The sequence below is a fragment of the Corylus avellana genome, chromosome 4 (assembly GCF_965113065.1).
Source record: "Corylus avellana chromosome 4, dhCorAvel1.hap1.2, whole genome shotgun sequence".
In the NCBI taxonomy this organism is placed as follows: Eukaryota; Viridiplantae; Streptophyta; class Magnoliopsida; order Fagales; family Betulaceae; genus Corylus; species Corylus avellana.
The window spans coordinates 33,245,327-33,258,324 of record NC_142493.1 but is presented as its reverse complement, the minus strand read 5'-3'; the positions used below and the strand labels follow the sequence as shown (position 1 = coordinate 33,258,324).

At 37.0% G+C, this 12,998-nt stretch overlaps 1 protein-coding gene across 1 annotated transcript; it reads right to left on the bottom strand.

The window, feature by feature from the left end:
• Positions 1-4,894: 4,894 nt before the first annotated feature.
• On the bottom strand, positions 4,895-12,154 carry KUP6 (K+ uptake permease 6). The gene is made up of 8 exons (XM_059589851.2): positions 11,519-12,154; positions 10,914-11,403; positions 10,767-10,820; positions 8,395-8,655; positions 8,245-8,297; positions 6,795-6,918; positions 6,444-6,698; positions 4,895-6,191 (listed from the first exon to the last, which is right to left on the bottom strand). The coding sequence occupies exons 1-8, from the start codon at positions 11,555-11,557 to the stop codon at positions 5,110-5,112; spliced, it is 2,358 nt and encodes a 785-aa protein (XP_059445834.2). The 5' UTR covers positions 11,558-12,154; the 3' UTR covers positions 4,895-5,109.
• Positions 12,155-12,998: the final 844 nt, after the last annotated feature.

The window sequence follows — 12,998 nt, the reverse complement described above, 5'->3', positions numbered from 1 at the left end:
TGGCTGTAGTAGCCACCAGGGCTGAGGATCTTGGTCAAGGAGCCCGGATTGAACCTCTACCAGCCGCATATCTCCTCCAAAGGTTGATTATTTTCTGCATTATTTTCTCTCTTTTTCTTTTTCTACCCAAAACCGACCAGATTTGTTTTCTTTTTCTACCCAAAACAGAGGATTTGGGTAGAAAAAGTATTGGATGGATCAAAGGGTCCTAACGACCTTCCGCCCACCGGCGTCGTGTTCCAGCCCTTCGAGGAGGCCAAGAAGGAGCTCGATTTCATCCCACCGTCCCTCACCTCTCGCTTTCTCGTAAGAACTACTCCGACAAGTGTGAGGCCGCGATTAACGAGCACGTCGAGCAGATCAAGTGGGTTTTTTTGTTTGGATTTCATCGCTTTGAATCTTTTACATGTTCGGGTTTTTTGTTTGGATGGGTGTTCACGGCCAAAATGTTTGTTTTTGACGGCATTTTTTTTTTTTAAGTTCACGTTAGCCTTTGGAGTTAAAAAGCCCAACTTAAAATCCCAGCCTTCCAACAAAACTACCGCAGATATGCGGTAGTTTTGTCTACCGCAGGTAAGCCTGTCCCTTTGAGAAGTATATTATTATTGGGGTGGTAGTTTGAAGAAGTTAAATGGACTTATAAAAAAAAAAAAAAAAAGGAGCAAAATGCTAAATAGTAAATACTGCACACCAATAAAAACCAAAAGATTAATAAATATTACTACAATAATTTAATAAAATAAAATTGTAGTATTTAGCATTTAGCATTTATTCCTTAATAATGAATAGAGTTGAAAGTTTGTGATCCATCCGAATGAAGAATGAGGAGGTGGGGATCTATGTGTCATTGACTCATTGATAACGTGTCCAAGCCAACCTCTTGTGCCAAAATGGAGAATGGGCATTGCTAAATAGGAATATTCTTTTCAGTGCCTTACACGATTGGATTGAGATTCTTCAAATTTCAAAATTCAAACCATTCAATCAAACTAAATAATCTAAATCTAACCATCTAAGCAATAAAAATTAATGGGTGGTCGACTATCCGACTGGGTGTCAACCACACTCAAAACGTGAGAAGTTAAAAGCCCTCTTATGAGTGATTGGCTCATTTTAATTACATATGATATAGGATTGTTGACCATTCTTATAATCATTCCAAGTTTAAATGAACTGAACAAATATTTAGTTAGTTATTTTGGAAGAGTATTTTTATATCCTAAAAAAGTGAAAAGACACAAATATCACTCACATCAAATGAATTGGAGATGATCCTAGTCCATCAAATGGTAATACAATGGTTGATCGCTCCTTAATGAAGTGGTTGGGTCACTCTAAAAAATTCGTTCCACATCTGATGAGTGGATTGTCAATATTGAATGAATGGACTATAAAAGTATTTATAGGTGTTAAGTTCAACCGTGATTCATTATTAGATTATACTGAGTAATTACATGTAATTTAAATTGTAAATTAACTAGTTATTTAGAGTAACATTATAAATGTGAGTAACGCTTTTCGTAAGTCATTAAGGTAGCTGACCAGTGACCACCTCATAGGGTAGTATAGTCATCCCCTTACTTACTTTGCTCCTTGTTTTCTCCTTAGAGGTTTGCATGGTCAAATCTATACCATTTATTCTGAATGAGCAACCTGGGTCCTATGAATTGCAGAAACCTCAATCCTATGTGGTTGTACCATGTGCATACATTTCAATCACACCTCACATACAAATGATATTACCATGCCTAATAATTACATTTTTGTAAGGTGAAGCTTTCAGACTTTTATTAAAAATAACAGTGAAACAAATTGCTCAGCAAGTACAATATCATAGATAAATACACCATAATCTTTCATCTAAACTTGCTACAAAAATGGCTGCATTCGCTAAGCAATGAGCTACAAAGTATGCTTCCCCTTTGACATGCCCCACACACTATGATTGAAAATTATTTAGCAGTGTCTTTGCATCATCAATTAATTGCCTGTATCAGCTCCAACAACGTCCTTCGTTCCACGATGCATGTTCTACTTCTAGTGCATCTCGCTCAATTATGTCATGTTGAAGAACCAAATTTCTACTGAGCTCCACTACTTGCCAAGTTGCAAAAGCCAAAAGCTTCGGCTACTGTTGGGCTAAATATATAAGGTTCTGAGTAACGAATAAATGTCAACACATTTCCCTTATATTATCTAATGATTGCACCCACTCCCATTTTCTCTTTTGATTTGTCTACTTTCTTGCCCCAATTCACCTCTATCTCTCTACAAGGAGGTCATTTCCATTTTGGAGTCACCATAGCTCGATTTTGTTCGATATGGTATTATGATTCCTCATACTTTGTTGAAAACCCTTCCATTGATTCAAAAGACTATTGTATTCCCTGTAAACCCAAATTCTTCTTGTTATTGTAGCCACCAACTCAAATTCCTCCCTATTAGCCCATTTATGATGTGTCATATTTATTTTATATTATTATTATTATTTTGAGCAAAAATGGTAGACCGAGAAGACCAATTGTGGCTATCCTACTTGAGTGTAACCATAGTAGCACCTATCTGTTGGAAGCCGTATAGGAGGGGCTTAGACGGTGGGAGCCCTAGGTGCTTCCTCAAGTTCGACTGAACCATAGCTTGATTCAGCCCCACCAGGACATCAATGAAAATCTAAAATGACTAATACTAATCAAGCATACGTAATAATTCTCATTTTGATTGCATTCACCAACATTTAATTATATATAAAATAATTAAATGTTGGCGAATGCAACGAAAATGAGAATAACACAGGTTCAATAATACATGATTAATTAATGTCATTGCTTCTCATACACAAAACTGTTGCCTTCATCCATGGAATGAATCAATCAAAATAACGAAGATGGATTCTTGGATATCCCTTTGGCCATGAATCTTCAATTACCATGTTTATTAAATCGCTCCTTAAGTTTAAATTTATGTGCTTGGAACTATTATTAAATAATATTTATGTGAATTACAAATATAAAATGAAAGTGGCGGAATCACCTCAATGAGCTTTAAGTAATTTAACCACCCGTCTAGCCGCTTTGGAGTGCCCGAAACTCCATTGATGGTGGTTTGGGCGACCATATTTGTTCCATTGACTTTATTTTAAATGCAAAATATATGTAAAGTGCGGATTGCCGTGGTCGGCTAATTTGACATGGGGATGGTTGGATCCCTTTGTCCACTTGATTAGGAAACTAATTATATAATACTTTTGATTTGGGAAGTGGAGAAAAGAAGTAATACATTGGCGACCAAATGCAGATCTCACTGCCCCTTGAGCTGCCTGTAGATGAAAGGAAAGGGGAGAGAGAGAGAGCAATAAAGAGAGATAATTCATTTTTTTGGGTGCTGTGGGCGGCACTAAGCAAAAAAGGCATTACAAGAAACACTGTATTCTTCCACAAAACTACAATGCACTGAATGCAACTACTTTAATTTTATCAGGCTCGATGCTTTGCCTTTTCAAGTTTCTTCTCTGTACTTTGTTTTTTTCTTCTTCACAAAACAAAAAAAAAATTAGCAAATGGAAACCTGGTGTTATATGTTAAAGTCATGTGTACGAGTTCCGATTTAGGTGATACTTGTGGTTTGTGCTAGATTAGGAGTATTTGGGATTTATTATGTAGAAGTGGGTTGAAAGGAAACAATTCAAATTTTATGGTGTTATACCTTAAAGTCTTGTGTTCGAGTTCCAATTTAGGTGATACTTGTGGTTTGTTAGCGATTAGGGGTATTCGGAGTTTATTCTGTAGAAGTGGGTTGAAAGAAAACAATCAAAATATCAAAAAACAGTTTTTACCTTTTATGTTATATTTAAGCACTTTTCTTGTTTTTAAATATAAGAAGAAGAAAAAAACACTCACAAAACACATTAATAAACATACCCGGCATATTTCTTTATGTTTTTTTGGAGTTTGGTGGAAGAAAAGAACTTGCAATACTAACTCAATTTGAATTTAGACATTGGTTTGATTGGATTGAATAGCTTTTTAAATGACTTTTAATCATTTGCTTTTCTTATTGTTGAAAGATTTATGAATATGGTATAATTGGTTAAATCATATATCAGATGATAATGATAGAAATAAATGATTGATGTGATATTATTGGATTTAAACCCATTAACTTAAACTTTTAGATTAATTAAAGTAATATTTTTAATTTATTGTATTAAGGTGTTAATTAAGCTTAAGTTAACTCTCGTTAATCACAAGTAATTATGATGTGTTAATTCTCAACTCTTCACCATTTTGTTTTTTGTTTTTTCTTCTTCTCTCTTTCTCTTTCAAGAATTTGATAAATGAAGAGAGCCAGGTCCAATTATTAAAAAAATTAAGAAAGAAAGATAGAAAGGAAGGGAGATCAGAAACTTGGCTGCAAAACTTGAGTTTAGAAAAATGTTTTTCATTAGTCAAATGTTTCTGGTTGAAGCAATCATGTGCATTATTTTCAAATGAAATCTATGACACCCGCAAAGTTGAGAATGTTTTTTTGATGATTATGTGGATTCTTTTCTTGGCTTGAGGAGAAAAGAAACATATTATGGATTTATGGTACACGTTGCTATACCACAACTTCGCCCTACCTTAAGATATCAACAGGCCCACTAATTTCTTCTGTGGGCCTCTGGCTCTGGGCCTTCAAGGCTTTATACTATCATTGGCCCAAAAGAGAGCTTTTTGACTTATGAGAGGAAGCCCATAATGCCGTTTCGCTAAGGCCATTATAGTTGATAGGCCGTACAAAAAGTTAGCATTTTCATTTCTTAGCCTTTTGGAAATGTTATTAGCAAAATGAAAACTATCGCTCCATTTGAAAAGCACCTTCATGTATTTCTTGCTATAAGACGATGGAATGTGGGTCAACAGGAAGGACTTCAAGGCGGTTCCATATTTCACAAAGCCGAAAAAGAACGAAAAATAAGGTTTGGGGTGGCCAAGACCTGTGCCGTGCAAAATGACTGAACTGTGTGTAATGTGTAAGGTCTTTTCATTCACCATACAAAGGTGGTGGTCTTTCACTGTTGCATATGATTACAACATGTACATGACAAAATATGATTCTAAGGAAGCATGATCAAACATGGTAGACCATCCCCACCTCCAAAGTAGACGCGTGGGGTAGAGTGAATGCGTAAGTGGTTGTCCGGCTATTCCGCCGAAGGAATTCATAGCCATAGTTGATTACAAGCTTCTTCAGCATGCTAGAGCCTTGCTTTGCTTTCATGTGTGAGTGCCCCAGTATGTAAGCTATCCCAGATTCCCTAGCTTCCATCAGCTCCTGCAATTCCTCCCTTGCAATTGTGTCTATCTTCGGGCTCTCAGGCACGAGAAACCTTACCCTTTTTCTTGATCGGATCATGGGTGGCGACTTTATCTCTCTAAGTTCTGATGTGCCTACTGACTCTGCATTGCTAATATCGTCCTCGTCAATTTGAATTCCATTTGCATGGGTAGAACAGGTCCCAACCACAGTCATTTTGTCGTCATCCTTCCGTAAATCTTCAATTGCTCCGCTTAAATCTTCAATTGTTCGATCGGCTCCAATGCTCCCGAAGCGTATGAATTCTGCTATACTACATACAAGATCCTTCTCAAACTCAACATCATCCTTGTGAACGTCACGATATCCATATCGTACGATGCACCTGTAGAGCCTGTACTCCCTGGGGCCAATGTGCCCAATTAGAAACCGTTCCTTAGGTTTAACATGTGGGACTTGGACATATTTGATGCAGAGAAACACTAGGACCTGGTGGAAGGCAGGAAGGTTGGTGACAAAGTGCGAAAAGATTGCCGGGATTCCAGAGACAAGCTCAGTATGTATGAGGCCAATGCCTTGGACTCGTACGATGCCTAGGCTGGGACCCAGGCTGAGTAGCCAGTCGACAGAGACCTTGTTTTGCACATCAAACTCGTACTTCTTGAGTGTGCCATAGTGCCAAACATGCATGACGATCATGAAGATTAATGAAAGGGCAACAGGGACCCAGGCTCCTTCGAGGAACTTGATGAGCGCAGCCGAGAAGTAGAGAGCTTCGATTGTTCCAAAAAAGAATATGAAGCAAATTGCAAGAAAGACACTCTGATGCCAGCACAGGACGATAACAAGAGACATTAGGCAGGTGGTGACTAACATGACGGTGATAACTGCCAAACCTGTTCCGTGGAAAGCATCAGGGTAAGGGTGTCAGCTGAAAGAAGCAAAAGACAAGGCGGAATACCAAACATTATTCCAAACAAAGCACAATTGCTCTTTTGACAATCTTGAAAAATATTAATGAAAAATCTCAGAATTTTTTATTCTAAATGCTGGGATAGTGAAATTCATTTCCATATAAGCCAATCCTCTGGGAAAACCTTTTCTAGAAAAGGATATATGCTGAGTTCAACTTACAATTATTGTCATACCTGATGCATTACCCATGCGCTTTGTGTCTCTGAAACCAATAGTAACAGCCATGCATAACAGCATCAAGATCCAGTTGACCTCAGGTATATAAATCTGACCATGGACTTTGGATGATGTGTGAACTATTTTCACTTTTGGGAAGCAATTCAGAGCAGAGCATTGTTTAATGATCGAGAAAGTTCCAGTGATGATGGCCTGGCTTCCCACCACTGCAGCAAGTATGGCTATTACTAGAACAGGAATTCTTAACTTCCCTGGAAGAATAAGCATGGGGTATTTCTTATTAGCTGAGAACCTGCCTGTAATCCAAATTATATACCTTCATGGAGAACAAGTGAGAAGGTACCTACCGGGTACAGACACATAAAATCCAAAATGGTAATCCTTCTCACTAAAATGATGCTTAGATAGATAGGCTGCTTGCCCCATATATGCAAGAACCAAAGCTGGATAAACCACAGACGTGAAAGCAATCTACAGAAATGTAAATATCCATTAGAAATGCAGGTGTTCACGAAATGGCATTAGCCAGAATATAGAAAAGGAAAGTTTATTCATTTGTCACAATTGAAGCTCATGCTCTCTATCTTTTCTCCAAAGCCTCAAAAGTTACCACCAAACGCACAAGACCACAGGGGCAGTGTATTCAGCTATTAACATTAATTAGGATATGACACTTGAGAACCATTAGATATATTCTAAACGAGTCATAATCTTAGCATATTAAAAGATACCTATATGTACTTGAATTGTAACATGAACTCTCTCTTGGGAAAAAAGAACTAACAGCATTTTCCTTGAATGGCTGAAGCCACCACAAAGCAAAAGAAACTTATAAAGGGAAAAAAAAATGGGTATGTCAAGAATGTTATGGTTGAATCAGACAGCATTTGAGTAACATAAACATGAGCGTTTACAAGGTGGGGGGAAAAAAAAAAGGAGGAAAATTCTGGTTCCTTTTTTCTAATTCAAATTGTTTCATTAGCTTAAAATTCTTGTGTCAGGAGATGTATAGATGGGATCCAGACGCATTGAAAACCGCCAACTATCAGATCCCTATCAGACCAGTAGCTCATTTTTTACAATAATTAGAAACAATTAACTTAAACTTTGACAAGTTGTTTTCAGCAAGGAAATTTTCATGAAATCTTCCACATAACACGTATACATCATCACCTATAGGTTTCTTACATACTCACAGTCTGATAAATAGGGTGCTAATGGCAGGTATGAATTGGGTTTAAATCCTAATAGTGTAAACAATGAACCCAAAGCCACCAAAATGACCTATGTGGTTCAAAATCAGATTTTTTCAACCACTAGTAAAAATTGGTAAAGCAAAATTCTCCGGTAGACAGGTTCCACATTGACATCCAAAGCTATAAAACATATTCAATATATTCTTAGGTTATAACACAGTGCAAGATACGTGACAGAACAAGAGTGAATCAAGATTAGCTTCATCATAGGTATTGAATGGTGGAGAGCTGCATTGAACTAAAGGATTTTAGCATCAGAAAATTGTTCCATATACCAAATATACACCAGCCAGATACTAACATGGCTAACCAATATGTCCTTAAGTTATAAAGCACCTCCTTTCCAGCACAATTATGATGAAAACGCTACAAGGAGATGAGCCATGAAATTTGAACTGTCTCAATCAGATAATGAGCATAAGCTAAAAAAGGGGTTATGCTACTGTACAAGGTCCAGTCATTCAAATAATAAGCCATGCTAAGTTAATTTGGTAAAGAAACCTTGGTAGAATTTATAAAATTGAGTTGTTAAATGATATACCTTGATTGACAATTGTGAAAAATGTCCAAGATCAGCAAACATGGCTTCTGAACCTGGAAAAGTGAAAATGGGTATGAGGGAAAGAAACAAATTATTTTGCTTGTAATGGCGCACTAGAATCAAGGTTAACCACCAGAAGTTCATGCTTACCTGTTATGCACAACAGAATTCCACCCAAGGACATCCAACCTCCTCTTTGAGTTTTCCTCAAAAATTGATACATGTAATATGGAGAAAGCGCTTGATATACATGCGGATTCCACCGAAATATATTGTATATACCAATGGCACTAATGCACAATAGCCATGTCAATACTATAGGAGCAAACAAGAAGCCAACCCTGTGGGTGCCATAATGTTGAAGGGCAAACAAGCATATCAGTATGAGGCATGCAACTGGAACTTCTATATCTGCAAAAATTATCAAACTTTCAGGAGGAAAGAAGGATACAGTGGCATGTCTTTCAGAGTAAAGGGAGACCAAGTAAGAGCTGCAAAATTTAACTGGTAATGCAACCCGTTACATAAAAAAACAGGCAAGTTAGAAACCAACAATGAAGCAAAAACTCTCATTTTCTATCCTGTGAGCAAGCTTCTGATTTTTCAAATCCAGAGATTTTGAATTGACAAAGAAGAAATGTTGGTCCATTCAGCACCAAAGGAGAACCATATGTGGTTTTAAAAAAGATAAAAAAAATTAAGTAGAACTGCAGTTCTTGACATTCAAGTAGTAGTGGGGGCCATGCTAGCAGAAGTGGTATGACAACAAGAACTACCCTCCTTATCATTTTGAACCTTGAAATTGATCCATTACGAACCATGGACGGTATTTGCATCATAAGTGTTTTGACATTTCAATGGTGATTTGCACTGATATCTTAAAAAAAAAAGAAAAAAAGGAAAGAATCTTTTCTATTATCGTTTTGCTTGTTTCAAATATATACACCATCTTATTTCACTTTAACAAGAAGTAATACACATAGTAGTTGCGGCAATATTCAGACCAAAATTCAGAATCTCTCTAAAAGACCGGTTTTCCCCTACCTCAAACCGTGGTTGTGGTGTTTAAACAAGTCGAGCGATTACCAAATCTCAACTATAAGCCCAGAGACGACCAAATTTCAAATAAGTTGGCATATCAGCACTCAATAGGGTATTGACAAAAAAATTGATACTAAGGTGTGTCACCACAAAGTTCACTAGGCTTCATATCAACCCTTCTTTGTGTATTGGGATTCTACTGGCCCTACTCCTAGATTATGCAGCCACTAAAACTCCGCCTTACACCAAACCAAGCTCATGGTGGACGTGATCTACCTGCCACAAGTATAAACCCAACCAGACGCTATATGACAGCTAAAAGAGGCTGTCAAGGAGACAAAACTGAAAACATTATTTTAACAGGTTTAGGCATGCATGGGACTAATTTCTGAAGAATGAAATCTCTTGGGAACTTCCTCTTCCCTATTGTTAACAGTGACTATACCATAGTAATTGTAGTCAATCAAAGATCTTATATTGCAGGTTTTAGTGACATAAATAGGATGAGCATAGAAATGAGAAAGATCTCTAAAGCAAGCAGCCTGAGGAGGTATGAAGATAACTTCTTTTGTTTCAAAATTATTGTCACACAGACACACACTGTCATTGTCCACTTAAAAAGAGTATTTTTTTGAGGATTTACTCAAAATAGTGAAATAGGTATTTAATTTATCCACTATTGCCACTTGCCTAAATTGCTTTAAAATAAGCCAAACCATTTGAATCACCGCAATGACCCACTGCTTGAGATATTAAAGGTCTCACCATGTGCTACCTAACCAGTTTTCAACTTTTTATTCATAAATTTATGCGTTCTTTATAAACCCCAACTCCCAAGGGAGATACGCAAGATTACGAGTTATACTGTAATGGTTGAGATATGATTTCATACATATGAGATATAAAACCATCCACAATTAATTGGGTTTTGCTTTGGTTACACCCCCTCCCTTCAAAAGGGAAGAAATTTCAAGAGAACAGGAAATTGAGAGAGAAAGAGAAAGAACTAGACTGCTCTATCCATGCCAGTCAGTTTAGCATTATCTGGACATAGTTTCGCAACCTAAATCAACAAGTACGCTGCGGGGTCACAACACAGTGTGACAATGAGGAGTATAAGTAAGAGCAATTCCCAGGAGATAGAAAAGAAAGGAAAAGATAATGATTGTTATGGAAACAATAGCATCTATTATAAGAACAGTAATGTTGCATTATGGAAACTCAGAAAAATCTGCGCAACAGTTCAGCCTTAAAACCTGAAAGTTTTAGTAGATTTTGGAGGAGTTGAACGAAACAACAGGAACTGAAAATTGACCCTGTTGAAATCCACCAGTTTGAATGAAAAGAGATTCAAGGAAGAAATAATTTTCCCTCAAAATGATTAAAGGAGAAAACCATCCAAAAGCTATTCAACCATCATAACAGGACTTAACAAACAACTCTTAGTCAAAAAAAACCTGAGACAAAGCCAAGAATCTTACATTTGTGATGTTCTTTTGACATCGAAAGCTCGAGACCAGAAACCGCAGAGAAAACTGTACCAATCAAAACAATCCAGTTACTTACAAACACTCAAAATTTCCAAATTTAATTCAAAGCCCAGAAGAACAAGAGCTCATATAATTTACCAGAAATAGCCGGTGTGAGCACACCATCGCCAATCACCATGCAAGTACCAATCAAAGCCAGAATAAGCAGAACTCTCTGCAAAACCCTGTGCCTCTCCAACGCAGACTTCAGCCTCGACCCAAAACCGTTCTTTGGGTCCAAACTAATTCTGCCATTCTTGTACTCTGACAGCTCCTCGTCTGCCATCTGGCAATTGGGCAGTGAACTCACTCGAGCGTGTCGACATAGCAACGAGTATAGCGCAAATGTGCCTCCCTCGCCATTATCGTTAGCTTTGAGCACAATAAACACGTATTTCAGCAAAGGAACCAAAGTAAGGGTCCAGAAAACAAAGGAGAATACGCCAAAAATTTCTTCATTGGTTTCCGAGTGTTCAATATCTTCAGCGAACGTGTTTCTGTATACGTATAATGGTGAAGTGCTCAAATCTCCATAGACAACGCCAAGACTCTGATAAGCCAGAGTCAGCACTGTTTTCCATGACTCTCTCTGCAACCAAAAAACAATAATTTGATCATTACAAAAACTGAAGTGAGATTGACGAGAGAGAGAGAGAGAGAGAGAGAGAGAAATTAATGCACGTTCGTAGACACTCCCAGCTCACCTTAGCGTGGTTTTGATAAATCCCAGGTTCCAGATCCATGATGAGTGGTCTCAGAAATTCAGGGAAGGCATTTTTAGTGCGAATTTAAGAGATTCAAGGAAGACCCATTTGCCGAAAACGAAAATTTAAATTAATTAAGGAGGAACAAATATCCGATTGTTTAACAAAGGAGGCGACTTTCCTGATGAGCGATGGGTTGCAGAGATTGAAGAAAGCGATGTTTTTACTGCATATGGAAGGAGTTCAAGGGGACGACCCAGTCGTGAAAACTCTCTCCCCCCTAGTCTCGTGCTCTACGAAGCAAGTGAGATATACACCAAATTGTTTACTAATAAATTAAAATATTCGGAAAAAAATTATACTTCGTTTAATTGAAGTACCAAATGTGGATAGCAGGTGAACAACCATGACGATGGCGACATAAAAAGAACAAACACGAAAAGCCACACGGCCGATGTGAGTTATGGAATATTTTGCGTGAGAGTTCGAGAAAAAAAGTGAAAACTGAAAAGACAAAGATTGAGAGAGAGAGAGAGAGAGAGAGAGAGAGAGAGCAGAGTGTTTTGCAGTTGGTTTGGGGGGCTATGCGTTTTCTTTGAGTATTGGGGTGTACAGGGTGCGAGAGAGACGGGTGAAGTGGCGAAGTGATCCGAAATTTAGCAGGAAAAATAGGATTATGGATTTATAAAGTGTCATCAAAGTGCTTTTTTCTGCTTAAAATTTTGCATTATAAATTTATAAAATGGAAAATTTTGTTTTTCTTTTTACGTTCATGTTTTGTTTTGTTTTCATTTGGTTCGGTCTGGTCGGGAATTTTCAACGTTCGAACGAGTTTGACTCAATGTGTAGCTGTAATTAACTGTCCATGTTACTCATCTGCGATTAATCAGAACTAGCACTTTGGTCCGATTTAGTTTGCGGAATATATCCTTAAAATTTAAAATTGACTAGTTAATTCTAGGTATACCTACTCTTTTATTTGGTAATACACTATTATTGAGAATAGTTTATTCCTATGAATTACTAATCACGTACACACAGAATTAGCTAAGCCACTAAAAAATAAGTGGCTTAGAGTAATTACTTCATCATTTCTAACCACACAAATTGAAGGGTATAAATTTCTTAATCTTAGTTTTTTTTTTTTTTTTTTTTAACTAAATAACTACATTTATTTATCTTTTTTTTTTTTCTTTGGCATCCCGTGTTATTTTATTACTTAGCCACCTAAAAAGTGTAACTGATAATATCTTTTAGGACAGATCTGTGCTCTTCAATTACTTTAATTAAATTCTCACCTTGAATTTTTTAACAGCATGTATGTTGTAATTTTAACTACAAACCAAATCCATGTTTTAGACTGACAAAATTCATAATCATGATTTTTTTTTTTTTTTTCAAAAGAAAATGGAGACTTTTCTCCTCTTTCTTATCAGGAAAAGTCTAAGTTCCAATCAAACTAATACTCAATTAATAATGT